This window comes from Schistocerca nitens, chromosome 2 (genome assembly GCF_023898315.1).
Source record: "Schistocerca nitens isolate TAMUIC-IGC-003100 chromosome 2, iqSchNite1.1, whole genome shotgun sequence".
Classification (NCBI taxonomy): domain Eukaryota; kingdom Metazoa; phylum Arthropoda; class Insecta; order Orthoptera; family Acrididae; genus Schistocerca; species Schistocerca nitens.
Window position 1 is genome coordinate 925103746 of NC_064615.1, and position 15046 is coordinate 925118791.

The 15046-nt window shown below is 42.5% G+C and overlaps 1 protein-coding gene across 1 annotated transcript in view; it reads right to left on the reverse strand.

Moving 5' to 3' along the window:
• Positions 1–2169: 2169 nt before the first annotated feature.
• LOC126235454 (Down syndrome cell adhesion molecule-like protein Dscam2) overlaps positions 2170–15046 on the reverse strand; it is a 289196-nt gene continuing 276319 nt past the window's right edge. The window contains exons 20-21 of the mRNA XM_049944177.1: positions 9499–9764; positions 2170–2671 (exon numbers count right to left, since the gene is read on the reverse strand). Of these exons, the coding sequence (XP_049800134.1) occupies positions 2570–2671; positions 9499–9764 (368 nt within the window). The 3' untranslated portion in view covers positions 2170–2569. The remainder of the gene's footprint in view (positions 2672–9498; positions 9765–15046) is intronic.

Below are 15046 nucleotides of genomic sequence, written 5' to 3' on the forward strand. Positions count from 1 at the left end.
CGGTTAATCAGCTGAAGAAAAAATAATTCGTTTCTGTCAGCCAAAGGATAGTCACTGGTTTGTTTCTTTGTGCGTTGTTCGAGTAAAGATAATGGCATCGCGAAATAGTACATTAGCTCCTCAATAAGAGCTAGGGGTTAAGACTGATGAATGAAATAACTATCAAGTCATTATATTAGCAAAATCTGTCCAATTGATATATTCTTTGATCTTTTGATAGATCCACATATAATTACTTCTCAGAGCTGGTGAGAACATAGAAGCCTATTAACCTTTCTACCCTCTCAATACACTCGCTAATCCGCTATTATATCACCTACCTTCACTGAAAATTGTCTTTGTTATCTCAGTATACATTCATTAATTGTCTTAACACCATTTCACTTTCACTGTAATGCACATCTATGATTTGTGTGTTCACCTCTAGGATTACAGAGTCACTTTTCACCAACAATGTAACCATTACTTTGTTGTTAATTTCCTTTATTGTTATTATTCACGCTCCTGCGCTACTGTTATGTGGCCCAGTATGAAAAATCATACGATCGCTACTGCAATGATCTCTCTCTTCACGAACAGTATCTCACTTACAAACATAGGCTTCCACGGCCATTGTCACAAACAATAAAATTTTTCTCGGTTTGCGACCGCATTGTCAATATGTAAAAACTACCGACGTTTCTGTCACTGTTGCACCTTCTTCAGGGTCACTTGCAACAGTGACCGAATCCTCGGTAGTTTTTAATTATTGACAATGCGGTCACAAACCCAAAACAATTTTATTGATAGTATCTCACTTAGTCCTAAAATATCTATGGATTGTTTCCACTTCACCCTTTAGAAATCCCAGTCTCCCTCAGTGCCTTACCTTCCTAACATTTCATGTTCAATATTTGCTTTTTGTCTAAAAGCTACTTTTAACTAACCGTCAGAAATATTTAACACTGAAGTAAGCAACAGTGTCAAATTTAGCCTAAAGTTGCGTGTATAAGGGAAGATACGAAAAGTGGTGTTACTCCAACACCGAGGTCCCCTTCTCTCGCGTCTTGTGAGAGCCCCGCCTCTGTGGAGAATGAGAGATCAAAACTACACACATTGTTCCCGGAAAGTGTCCCATCGTCTTACTGGTAACAGTAGGCCCTGTTGATCAAAATATCCAGGAACAATGACTTTTTGAGATACGGACAGTTTAGTCTTACGATATCAGTGCATCAGTTGAAACTTCAGACACTGCTCCATGTGGTTACACCATATCGTACACAGCTGTGAATCAGGAACTCGATTGCTTTAGTCATGGGTGTCACATGAGTGCTGTCGGATCCTCTCGATTTCAGGCAATGAATACATTTCAAGTGTTACTGCATGCGGTACCAGTCGACACGATACACAAGATACAGAATCGTGTCTTCCATTCATGATGTATGCGAACGGGTACACATGGAAAAGCTGTGTGACGTCAACAGCGATGTGGCAAACATAGGAAAAATCATGCAATAGAATTGGTAGTTTCCGTTTCTAGCCATCGATGAAAGGATTTTTTAAATCTACTTCTGACAAATATGACGTCCTATAAGAACAGGAGATCGGTTCTAAATGATTTGTGTATGGAAAAAAGCGGTTTTTTTCTTTTCTTCTCTAAGCTCTCAACAGTCTATGGTTATTCATACTGAACCACACCCGTCTTCTTCACTTGTGATTCTCAGTTCCATGAAGATTATTGTGTGCGGTTTTCTATAGTTAATGAAAACATGTTGATGGATAAAGTACCATACAAAATATGTCATTACTCGTATGAAATCTATAAAAAAGAGCAAGATTTCTTCACAATGCTCTGAATCCACAAATCCACAATTACGTAAGACCATTTACAGTTACTTGCTTCACCCTTCAGTAAAGCTGTGTGGTAGTGGACACACGGAGTCTTACACCTCCTCTTGTCAATTAGCGAAACCGAAGTAATACCTTGTTACTTTAAATTGGAGACGAATTTGTTATTTCATCTGTGCAGGTAATTAGACATTGTTGATAGAGAAACTTGCTTTGAAGGTCTTTGATTATTTCTATTAAAATTAATTAAACCACATAATGCAGCACAACATATATTTCCACTCTTCGTTACATATTTCTTTGCAATGTATTTTAGGAAAACAGTAGAAATGGTAACAGGTATTTAACAGATGTGACGATGTCTTTCACTTCGCTAAGCAGAACATTTATACTATTGATATATTGTTACGTATATAAACAATGGTAAAACGCAATTAATACTGAACATTCGAATCATGACGCCTTACTTAGACTATGGTAAGCTGTTCAGTTCGTCGTACGTCGGACACGAAAGAAAAATATCATCCAGGATAACTGAAGATTTCCCACTTAGACTGAATTAGCAGCAACAGTGGTATCAGTTAGGGCCAGTAGCAGTGCAGCCAGCCTGGTCGGTGGCAGCTTAGGGGGCAGGTGGCTTATTGGGTTAAGGCACTTGACATGGCGAGGCGGCAGGGCGGAGTGGCCCCCCACTCGTTCCGTACTTGGGGGACAGGTGGAGGCTCTGCAGTGCCCCACTCATTCAGTACTTATGGGCCAGATGAAGGCTGCGCAGAGGTGCCCAGTCCTGTGGCTCCGTCTGCAGCTCCAGCTGGTGGTGCTCCCTGGGGTCGCCAAGCTCGTCCTGTGAACAAAAACGTACGCACTTTCTATAGAGATTCGGTACAGAGTGGAGTACAGAAAATACGAAATAAGCATCAGTGATAGTCTTTTGTCTCCATGGTACCACAGCACCAGTTTTTTTAAGTAACTAATTTTCCTGCGTAGGCTGTTGTAAATATATAAAATACACACCTTAGTTATGTGCATCACAGTAAAAATGCATACAGCATGATATGTTTCACACATCCGTTTCGAGGAAGCAACATTTCTAACACGTTTCTATTAGATTGCTCTTTTGTCTCACTGTTCAGTACAGATTTTGCAGTTGATTTTAAAATAGGCTTAAAATTCTACACATGGCTCAGAGCTGAATGGCAATGCAATACTAACTCACTTTCTTGTTGGTCTGACAGGTGCAGGGAGGGGTGGAAAAGACTGGTAACAACTGACATCTTGGCCGCCTTGCAGAACTAGTGTGTTGTACAGTTGGTGTTGGAATGCATTGCAGGTGGTATGCAAGTGGACTGGCACAGATGAGAAAAGAGAGGGGAAGAAGAGATTGATAAAGAGAGAGACAGGAGGATATGTGTGTAATATGTGCACACTGGCAAAACTACAGGGAAGAGGATAGTACATAAATGGGGTGTTAGGGTTATAAGTGCATGTATTGTGATCATTGATATCTTAATACATACGCCCTTCAATGTGTTAATCGCTTCTCCCCTCATACCAGGTAATTTCCTACCTGATGTTTTCTGCATAGTCGCAACTGCACCACTAAGTGGACTATGCCTGCGAGTACTGACTAACCGTTTTGGATCCGCCTGTCCAAACTCCACCACTTTGTCTTGTGCTAAGGGGAGAGTAAGCATCAATGTCTGGCTTTTGCCACATGTAGTTTGAGATACTAACCAATCTAATAATTTACTACTCCTAATAACTATAATTACTATTCTGTAAATAAAGGAAATAATGAGTTAGTGTTGTTCAGTATACTGTCCTCAGTCACCAATAAAAAATATCTGAACTTGTACCCCTAACACCATGTACATAAATAAAGACTTAAATAATAAATCTAATATCATCAAAATGCTTAAAATCCTTTAAGACATTTCATACAAACAAGTATAAAAAGCAGAAAATAATTATTTAAAGAAATATATCTTTAATATAGCACATTTTAAACTGGATTAAAAGAATAAAATAATTTATTCTAGACCAGACTACTAACTCCATACAGGCAGTTCTTAAAATAATGATTGGACATTTTTGTATCTATGGCAATACTTGTAAGATTTATAATGGAAGATGTGGGACACTTGCAATACATGAATAGTTCTCCTCCCGACTATCATCTGTTCCATGCATTCCACGTTTTAGCTTATATGTGCCCCAAGCATTCTTGTATCTATTAAAAAGTGACAATCACAGATTTGAGGACTGTGTACAAGGGGTTGGGAATCTGTATGGGGGTAAAAATCATTTATATTTTTAGTCCAATTTAAAAAGGTGTCGTATTAAAAATGTATTTTATTGAAATAATGACTTTTCTTTCATGTTACTTCATCGCCCTTATCCCACTGGGTGAGGATTGGACTGTGAGTGATTTCAGTTTGTCACTCTTCAGTCAAACTCTTTTAAAAACAAAAACCTAGAAACAGATTGTAAGTAGCGTTAAAAATGAATGTGTTCACAAAATAAAAGGCAGTTGGATTAAACGATAGAAGTTAGATTTTTCAGTGTTTGAAATATTTAGACAAGGAAGAAATGAAATGATGAGTTATACAGGGTGCCAGTAAAAGAGTATTATGGGCTTCATCGTCAGGTTGGGGTATTTTGGAGGGTGATGAGGAAGAGGTACCGAACTATGTCTTAGAATATGTGGAGGATGGGCATATATCTCAGCGGATTTCACAGTCTGGTAAGTGGATGCGACTAAGGCTTTGTAGAAGGGAAACAACATGCGATGGTGTCTCCGGCGTCTCTGGCTTCTCCAAGAAGCGTTTCACACAATCAAAGGAGGTACTGTATGTCTTTCGGTACTTACAATAATTCAAACTACAAACGTAAAAACATAAACTTAGTATTACATTACTGACCAATAGCGTAACAACCACCTCTGGCCGTAATAACGGCATAGAGTCAAACAGAGCTTGGATGGCGTGTACAGGTACAGCTGCCCACGCAGCTTCAACACGATTAGCACAGTTCATCAAGAGTAATGACTGGCATATTGTGACGAGCCAGTTGCTCGGCCACCATTGACCTGACGTTTTCAATTGGTGAGAGATCTGCAAACTGTGCTGGCCAGGGCAGCAGTCGAACGTTTTCTGTATCCAGAAAGGCCCGTACAGGACCTGCAACATGCGGTTGTGCATTATCCTGCTGAAATGCAGGGTTTTGCAGGGATCAAATGAAGAGTAGAGCCACGGGTGGTAACACACCGTGAATGCGAACAAGAGGTGACCGAGACGTATAACCAATGGCACCCCTACCATCACACCGGGTGATACGCCAGTATGGTTATGACGAATACACACTTCCAATGTGCGTTCACCGCGATGTCGCCAAACACGGATGCGATCTTCATGATGCTGTAAACAGAACCTGGATTCATCCGAAAAAATGACGTTTTGCCATTCATGCACCCAGTTTCGTCGTTGAATACACCATCGCAGGCGCTCCTGTCTGTGATGCAGCGTTAAGGGTAACCGCAGCCATGGTCTCCGAGCTGATAGTCAGTCCATGCTGCTGCAAACGTCGTCGAAATGTTCCTGCAAACGTCCCCATCTGTCGACTCAGGGATCGAGACGTGGCTGCACGATCCGTTACAGCCATGCTGATAAGATGCCTGTCACCTCGACTGCTAGTGATACGAGGCCGTTGGGATCCAGCACGGCGTTCCGTATTACCCTCCTGAACCCACCGATTCCATATTCTGCTAACAGTCATTGGATCTTGAGCAACGTGAGCAGAAATGTCGCGATACGATAAACCGCAATCGCGATAGGCTACAATCCGACCTTTATAAAAGTCGGAAACGTGATGGTACGCATTTCTCCTCCTTACACGAGGCATGACAACAACGTTTTACCAGACAACGCCGGTCAACTGCTGTTTGTGTATGAGAAATCGGTTGCAAACTTTCCTCATTTCAGCACGCTGTAGATGTCGCCACCGGCGCCAACCTTGTGTGAATGCTCTGAAAAAATAATCATTTGCATATCACAGCATCCTCTTGCTGTCGGTTAAATTTCGCGTCTGTAGCACGTCATCTTCGTGGTGTAGCAATTTTAATGGCCAGTAGTGTAGATGATATAGGATACATTCTTGAACTAAACATTTTATCAAAACTGCTTTGGTGAGCACCTACACACCGCTAAACAAATATTCGTTTTAACGAAACGCCGGTTCATGTCAAACGTAGATGCTCAAGGGCAGTGTTACCAGTTACTTGCAGTACACGCTGTCTAGTTATTTGACACGGTAATGCAACTTCGTACATACGTAAATTGTAACAAATAATTAACTAAAATTATTTAGTAAGCACCCAAATCACTTAACATAAGTTTTGCCTTCCGAAAAAATACATTTATCCTTTATTTCTGCGTATGTGCAAACTGTTGACCATGGACTGAAAGAGACAATTGCAATCACCGTTCGGAAGAACGATGTACAGATGTAATTCCAGTGGATGATAATAGTAGAGTATGTACTGGTGATTCAACAACACATATCGTCTGGCATAGTTGGGACTTTGCCACAGACTGCATCTGTGAGTGCTCCCCAACGAAAGAAATCAGGCGCAGTGAAATCGCTAGACCTCGTAGGCCATCTGACAACATAATTTCATCCTGTGCAACGTCCAGGAAGGTTCTCATTCAGTATTCGTGTTGAGGCTCCTGGCGAGTGAGTTGGATAACCATCGTGTTACACTCTCGAATATCCAGTGGCACCTGTTCTAGAAGAACCGTCAGAATGTTCGTCAGAGTGTGTGCGTACGAATGCACGTTTAGAACGCCTGAGATGAAATAAGATCCCACAATGTAATTTCCTATGATGCCACGCTATACGTTTGCGCTCCACGGCCGTTGGTGTATCAGATGACGAAACCACTGTGGATTTTCGGCTGCCTAGTAGTAAATAATACGGAACTTTACATTAGCGTGGTTGGTAAACGTTGCTTCATCAGTAAAGAGCACACGATAGAAAAATGCAGGGTCGTCTCTCAGTTGCTGAAGAGCAAACCGACAGAATTCTGTACGATGTTCGAAATCACGGTCGATGAGTGGCAGATGTAGTAACAGATTACAGGGATGCAAATTCCGTCCATGTAGGATTCCACATTCCTTGGTAACATGTCTCGCGCCACTGTACGGATTCATTAGCGTCGTAGCCAGAACAGTTTCTTCGTGTTCTCTGTCACTTGGCAGTCTTCCTTGCTGTCCTCTTTTTGACATTCAAGCAGCCTCTCCTAGTGTTTTAATAGCTCGTGCAATTGCCTGGCGCGTCGGATATTAGCGATCCGGATATGTAGCCCTACACCGCTGTATAGATTTTAGGGCGTTTCTTTTACATTCACCACATAAAAGCAGTATATACAACTTCTTCTCATTGGTGTACATGTCTGCACGGGACGAATGCTGAAGGAGAAATGAACGGCCTGCAGTGCAGACAAGTAAACAGGCAAATGTGTTGACGTTCTTAGGCATGGTGGCACAAGAGCTCTGCTTGGCGGTATCTGTACCGCTAATGCCGATTCCAGCCACTGTGCTCTCAAATTCTAGGACGTACCTCAATTTTTTACTGACCGATTTCAACGTCAAGACTGTCTCCTCAAGAGCTAATGAATGTAGTTATAAAAAACGTATACGCTTCTAGTTTTAGGAAAACGATTTGGTTCAGTACCTTCGTTTAAACCAGCACTAAAAAAATTAACCAAACAAAAAAATACGTGCTCCTCCATACCCTGTTTGCCGAAAACCACTTTTCGGTATGTGTAACCGTTCACGAATTAAAGGGGTGTTACATCTTATGTGACTCACGACATATATATACGAGGTGCGACAATAAAATAATGAGACTGATGTGAAAAAAGAAAACGATGCTTACCGTTTTAGTCAAGTTTAGTGTTGTCTCCGTCAAAGTAGTTCCCTGCTGATTGCACACACTTTTTCCAGCGCTTCTGCCATTGTTGGTAATATTTATGGAACTCATCTTCTGTAATATCCTCCAAGATCCTCGTCACAGCTTTTTGTTCATCTCGTGTTGTTTGAAAATGGTGTCCCTTGACCACCGTTTTGACTCTTGGAAATAGATATCTGGTGAATAAGGCGGCTGTAGTAATACTGAAATTTGTTTTGATGTTAAAAATTGGTGTACTGACGGAGCAGTATGGGATGGTGCAGTATCGTGCTGTGGTATCCAATCTTTCTCATACCAAGCTCTTCAGTTATTATTAGATGAACCGTTTCTCGATTGATGTTCAGTTCTTCTGCAATCATTGTCACGGATAATCTTCGATCAGGTCGGGCAAGTTCACACACCCTGGCCAAGTTGACATTCTTCCGTTAGGTTGATGGTCCTCCAGTGCGGTCTTCAACTTCAACATTCGTTCTGCCTTCCCTAAACATTTTATGCCAATGAAAAACTTGAGCTCTTGACACAACCTCATCCCCAAAGCTTTCTGATGCTTACCGTTAAATGTCGTCGCTTTTTCATCCAATTTAACGAAAAAACAAATGGCATACCATTGCGCAATATTATGCGGTTCAATTTCTGTGACGAGAGACACAAACATGTATTAACTTGTTAAAGCAGAACTCACGACTGAGCAGTTGTATCGCTGTGCCGCTTGGACTAGAAGCAGCTTGTAGACCAAGGTGAAAGATATTGCGCCTACGCAAGCCTGCAGGGTTGCCACATCTTGCACAGAAACTCAGTCTCATTACTTTATAGTCGCACCTCATATATATATATATATATATATATATATATATATATATATATATATATGTGTGTGTGTGTGTGTGTGTGTGTGTGTGTGTGTGTGTGTGTGTGTGTGTAGTCTTATTAGTTCAGATATTACTGGTGAGTGAAGACTGAAGACACTGCACTGAATAACATTACATCAGTAGTTACATGATTTGTAGACTAATAAATATTATAATTATAGCTGTTAGGAGTTTTACATTTTTAGGATGCCTTGTACCTCTAAGTACATCTGGCAAGACCAAGCCATTAATGGTTATTTTCTGCTGGTCATGTCAGGTGTTGAAGTGTGAATGCATAGATGCAAAACTAACAGTCTATACTGATACCTGTAGTGTACTTAGTAGTGCAGTAGGACTGTGCAGAAATTTGCAAGTAGTACATTACGTAATGTGGTTGTGGCAAGACTGTTATATGCAGAGAAATGCAACTAAAGCAACTAACACACTGAAGTGGGTATATATTAAGATAACAATGGTCACAGTATCTCCACTTATGCCACTAACAATCAATCAGTCGTTGTATTTGTATATGGCAATCGTTATTCCCAGTGGTTTCAGTGGTAGCGAATGTAGCTGCAGTATGGCGAGTCCTGTGTCTGTATTTGTGAATGTGAATATTCACCCTCCATTCTATCCTTTAGACTCCACTTACATCTGGCAACAGGCTCAGCTGACTAATTTACGGTTAAATTTGCAGCCGTGGAGTCACACGACTCTATCCACGATGCATAAGGATACGCCGAGTTCGGGGATGACTTCACAGCTCCCCCTGGGGAGTTTAAAGCGAGTAAGCGAATCTCATTTTTTATTTCTGCTGCAGGCGTGGAGTGGTGTCGGGAGGTAGGTCTAGGCCTACCTGCTGCCAGCGGAGGCGGCGCTCCTCGGCGAGTCGGAACGTGGCGTACAGGTGGGCGGAGGAGGGCGTGGCGCTGCCGGCGCCGTGGCGCGCGGCCTGGTGGTGCAGCGGCTGCAGCGCCAGCTGCGTCCTGTGCTGCTGCTGCTGCAGGTCGCTGTGGCTGCGGCAGTGGCGCGACAGCACGCCGTTCCCGCCCACGTAGCTCGCCTTCTCCCCGAGGCCCGCCACCTCCTCCCCCTCTGCCGACGCTGACTCTTTCCTTCCTGCTGTGAGCCAAACGTACAACGTGATTCTCCACCGTTATTGTTTGGAGTGTACAGCTGAAACGGTCACACAGAATAGGAATCAACTCCTTTTCAGAGATGAGTGGTAATTACACTACTGGCCATAAAAACTGCTACACCACGAAGATGACGTGCTTTTTTTTTTTTTTTTTTTTGTCATAAGTCTACTGACTGGTTTGATGCGGCCCGCCACGAATTCCTTTCCTGTGCTAACCTCTTCATCTCAGAGTAGCACTTGCTACCTACGTCCTCAATTATTTGCTTGACGTATTCCAATCTCTGTCTTCCTCTACAGTTTTTGCCCTCTACAGCTCCCTCTAGTACCATGGAAGTCATTCCCTCATGCCTTAGCAGATGTTCTATCATCCTGTCCCTTCTCCTTATCAGTGTTTTCCACATATTCCTTTCCTCTCCGATTCTGCGTAGAACCTCCTCATTCCTTACCTTATCAGTCCAACTAATTTTCAACATTCGTCTATAGCACCACATCTCAAATGCTTCGATGCTCTTCTCTTTCGGTTTTCCCACAGTCCATGTTTCACTACCATACAATGCTGTACTCCAGACGTACATCCTCAGAAATTTCTTCCTCAAATTAAGGCCGGTATTTGATATTAGTAGACTTCTCTTGGCCAGAAATGCCTTTTTTGCCATAGCGAGTCTGCTTTTGATGTCCTCCTTGCTCTGTCCGTCATTGGTTATTTTACTGCCTAGGTAGCAGAATTCCTTAACTTCATTGACTTCGTGACCATCAATCCTGATGTTAAGTTTCTCGCTGTTCTCATTTCTACTACTACTCATTACCTTCGTCTTTCTCCGATTTACTCTCAAACCATACTGTGTACTCATTAGACTGTTCATTCCGTTCAGCAGATCATTTAATTCTTCTTCACTTTCACTCAGAATAGCAATGTCATCAGCGAATCGTATCATTGATGTCCTTTCACCTTGAATTTTAATTCCACTCCTGAACCTTTCTTTTATTTCCATCATTGCTTCCTCGATGTACAGATTGAAGAGTAGGGGCGAAAGGCTACAGCCTTGTCTTACACCCTTCTTAATACGAGCACTTCGTTTTTGATCGTCCACTCTTATTATTCCCTTTTGGTTGTTGTGCATATTGTATATGACCCGTCTCTCCCTATAGCTTACCCCTACTTTTTTCAGAATCTCGAACAGCTTGCACCATTTTATATTGTCGAACGCTTTTTCCAGGTCGACAAATCCCATGAAGTGTCTTGATTTCTCTTTAGCCTTGCTTCCATTATTAGCCGTAACGTCAGAATTGCCTCTCTCGTCCCTTTACTTTTCCTAAAGCCAAAATGATCTTCACCTAGCGCGTTCTCAATTTTCTTTTCAATTCTTCTGTATATTATTCTTGTAAGCAGCTTCGATGCATGAGCTGTTAAGCTGATTGTGCGATAATTCTCGCACTTGTCAGCTCTTGCCGTCTTCGGAATTGTGTGGATGATGCTTTTCCGAAAGTCAGATGGTATGTCACCAGGCTCATATATTCTACACACCAACGTGAATAGTCGTTTTGTTGCCCCTTCCCCCAATGATTTTAGAAATTCTGATGGAATGTTATCTATCCCTTCTGCCTTATTTGACCGTAAGTCCTCCAAAGCTCTTTTAAATTCCGGTTCTAATACTGGATCCCCTATCTCTTCTAAATCGACTCCTGTTTCTTCTTCTTTCACATCAGACAAATCTTCACCCTCATAGAGGCTTTCAATGTATTCTTTCCACCTATCTGCTCTCTCCTCTGCATTTAACAGTGGAATTCCCGTTGCACTATTAATGTTACCACCGTTGCTTTTAATGTCACCAAAGGTTGTTTTGACTTTCCTGTATGCTGAGCCTGTCCTTCCGACAATCATATCTTTTTCGATGTCTTCACATTTTTCCTGCAGCCATTTAGTCTTAGCTTCCCTGCACTTCCTATTTATTTCATTCCTCAGCGACTTGTACTTCTGTATTCCTGACTTTCCCGGAACACGTTTGTACTTCCTCCTTTCATCAATCAACTGAAGTATTTCTTCTGTTACCCATGGTTTCTTCGCAGCTACCTTCTTTGTACCTATGTTTTCCTTCCCAACCTGTGATGGCCCTTTTTAGAGATGTCCATTCCTCTTCAACTGTACTGCCTACTGCGCTATTCCTTATTGCTGTATCTATAGCGTTAGAGAACTTCAAACGTATATTTTCATTCCTTAGTACTTCCGAATCCCACTTCTTTGCGTATTGATTCTTCCTGACTAATGTCTTGAACTTCAGCCTGCTCTTCATCACTACTATATTGTGATCTGAGTCTATATCTGCTCCTGGGTACGCCTTACAATCCAGTATCTGATTTCGGAATCTCTGTCTGACCATGATGAAATCTAATTGAAATCTTCCCGTATCTCCCGGCCTTTTCCAGGTATACCTCCTCCTCTTGTGATTCTTGAACAGGGTATTCGCTATTACTAGCTGAAACTTGCTACAGAACTCAATTAGTCTTTCTCCTCTTTCATCCCTTGTCCCAAGCCCATATTCTCCTGTAACCTTTTTTTCTACTCCTTCCCCTACAACTGCATTCCAGTCGCCCATGACTATTAGATTTTCGTCCCCCTTTACATACTGCATTACCCTTTCAATATCCTCATACACTTTCTCTATCTGTTTATCTTCAGCTTGCGACGTCGGCATGTATACCTGAACTATCGTTGTCGGTGTTGGTCTGCTGTCGATTCTGATTAGAACAACCCGGTCACTGAACTGTTCACAGTAACACACCCTCTGCCCTACCTTCCTATTCATAACGAATCCTACACCTGTTATACCATTTTCTGCTGCTGTTGATATTACCCGATACTCATCTGACCAGAAATCCTTGTCTTCCTTCCACTTCACTTCACTGACCCCTACCATATCTAGGTTGAGCATTTGCATTTCCCTTTTCAGATATTCTAGTTTCCCTACCACGTTCAAGCTTCTGACATTCCACGCCCCGACTCGTAGAACGTTATCCTTTCTTTGATTATTCAATCTTTTTCTCATGGTAACCTCCCCCTTGGCAGTCCCCTCCCGGAGATCCGAATGGGGGACTATTCCGGAATCTTTTGCCAATGGAGAGATCATCATGACACTTCTTCGATTACAGGCCACATGTCCTGTGGATACACGTTACGTGTCTTTAATGCAGTGGTTTCCACTGCCTTCTGCATCCTCATGTCGTTGATCATTGCTGATTCTTCCGCCTTTAGGGGCAATTTCCCACCCCTAGGACAAGAGAGTGCCCTGAACCTCTTTCCGCTCCTCCGCCCTCTTTGACAAGGCCGTTGGCAGAATGAGGCTGTCTTCTTATGCCGGAGGTCTTCGGCCGCCAATGCTGATTATTTATCAAAATTTAGGTAATGACGGGGATCGAACCCGGGGCCGAAGACGTTTTGATTAGGAATCAAAGACGCTATCCCTAGACCACGGCTACAGCCTGCATCCTGCTACAGACGCGAAATTTAACCGTCAGGAAGAAGATGCTGTGATATGCAAACGATTAGCTTTTCAGAGCATTCACACAAGGTTGGCGCCAGTGGCGACACCTACAACGTGCTCACATGAGGAAAGTTTCCAACCGATTTCTCATACACAAACAGCAGTTAACCGGCGTTATCTGGTGAAACGTTGTTGTGATGCCACGTGTAAGGAGGAGAAATGCGTATGATCACCTTTCCGACTTTGATAAAGGTCGGATTGCAGCGTATCGCGATTGCGGTTTATCGTATCGCGACATTGCTGCTCACTTTGGTCAAGATCCAATGACTGTTAGAGGAATATGGAATCGGTGGGTTCAGGAGGGTAATACGGAACGCCGTGCTGGTTTATCTGTTTAGCAAGAGTAATAGAAGGCAGATTTCAGACTACCTAACAGATCAAAACGAAAATTTCTGTTCCGACACTGACAATGTTGAGTGTTTATGGAAAAAGTTCAAGGCAATCGTAAAATGCGTTTTAGACAGGCACGTGCCGAGTAAAACTGTGAGGGACGGGAAAAACCCACCGTGGTACAACAACGAAGTTAGGAAACTACTGCGAAAGCAAAGAGAGCTTCACTCAAAGTTTAAACGCTGCCAAAACCTCTCAGACAAACAGAAGCTAAGCGATGTCAAAGTTAGCGTAAGGAGGGCTATGCGAGAAGCGTTCAAAGAATTCGAAAGTAAAATTCTATGTACCGACTTGACAGAAAATCCTAGGAAGTTCTGGTCTTACGTTAAATCAGTAAGTGGCTCGAAACAGCATATCCAGACACTCCGGGATGATGATGGCATTGAAACAGAGGATGACACGCGTAAAGCTGAAATACTAAACACCTTTTTCCAAAGCAGTTTCACAGAGGAAGACCGCACTGCAGTTCCTTCTCTAAATCCTCGCACAAACGAAAAAATGGCTGACATCGAAATAAGTGTCCAAGGAATAGAAAAGCAACTGGAATCACTCAACAGAGGAAAGTCCACTGGACCTGACGGGATACCAATTCGATTCTACACAGAGTACGCGAAAGAACTTGCCCCCCTTCTAACAGCCGTGTACCGCAAGTCTCTAGAGGAACGGAGGGTTCCAAATGATTGGAAAAGAGCACAGGTAGTCCCAGTCTTCAAGAAGGGTCGTCGAGCAGATGCGCAAAACTATAGACCTATATCTCTGACGTCGATCTGTTGTAGAATTTTAGAACATGTTTTTTGCTCGATTATCATGTCATTTTTGGAAACCCAGAATCTACTATGTAGGAATCAACATGGATTCCGGAAACAGCGATCGTGTGAGACCCAACTCGCGTTATTTCTTCATGAGACCCAGAAAATATTAGATACAGGCTCCCAGGTAGATGCTATTTTTCTTGACTTCCGGAAGGCGTTCGATAGAGTTCCGCACTGTCGCCTGATAAACAAAGTAAGAGCCTACGGAATATCAGACCAGCTGTGTGGCTGGATTGAAGAGTTTTTAGCAAACAGAACACAGCATGTTGTTATCAATGGAGAGACGTCTACAAACGTGAAAGTAACATCTAGCGTGCCACAGGGGAGTGTTATGGGACCATTGCTTTTCACAATATATATAAATGACCTAGTAGATAGTGTCGGAAGTTCCATGCGGCTTTTCGCGGATGATGCTGTAGTATACAGAGAAGTTGCAGCAATACAAAATTGTAGCGAAATGCAGGAAGATCTGCAGCGGATAGGCACTTGGTGCAGGGAGTGGCAACTGTCCCTTAACATAGACAA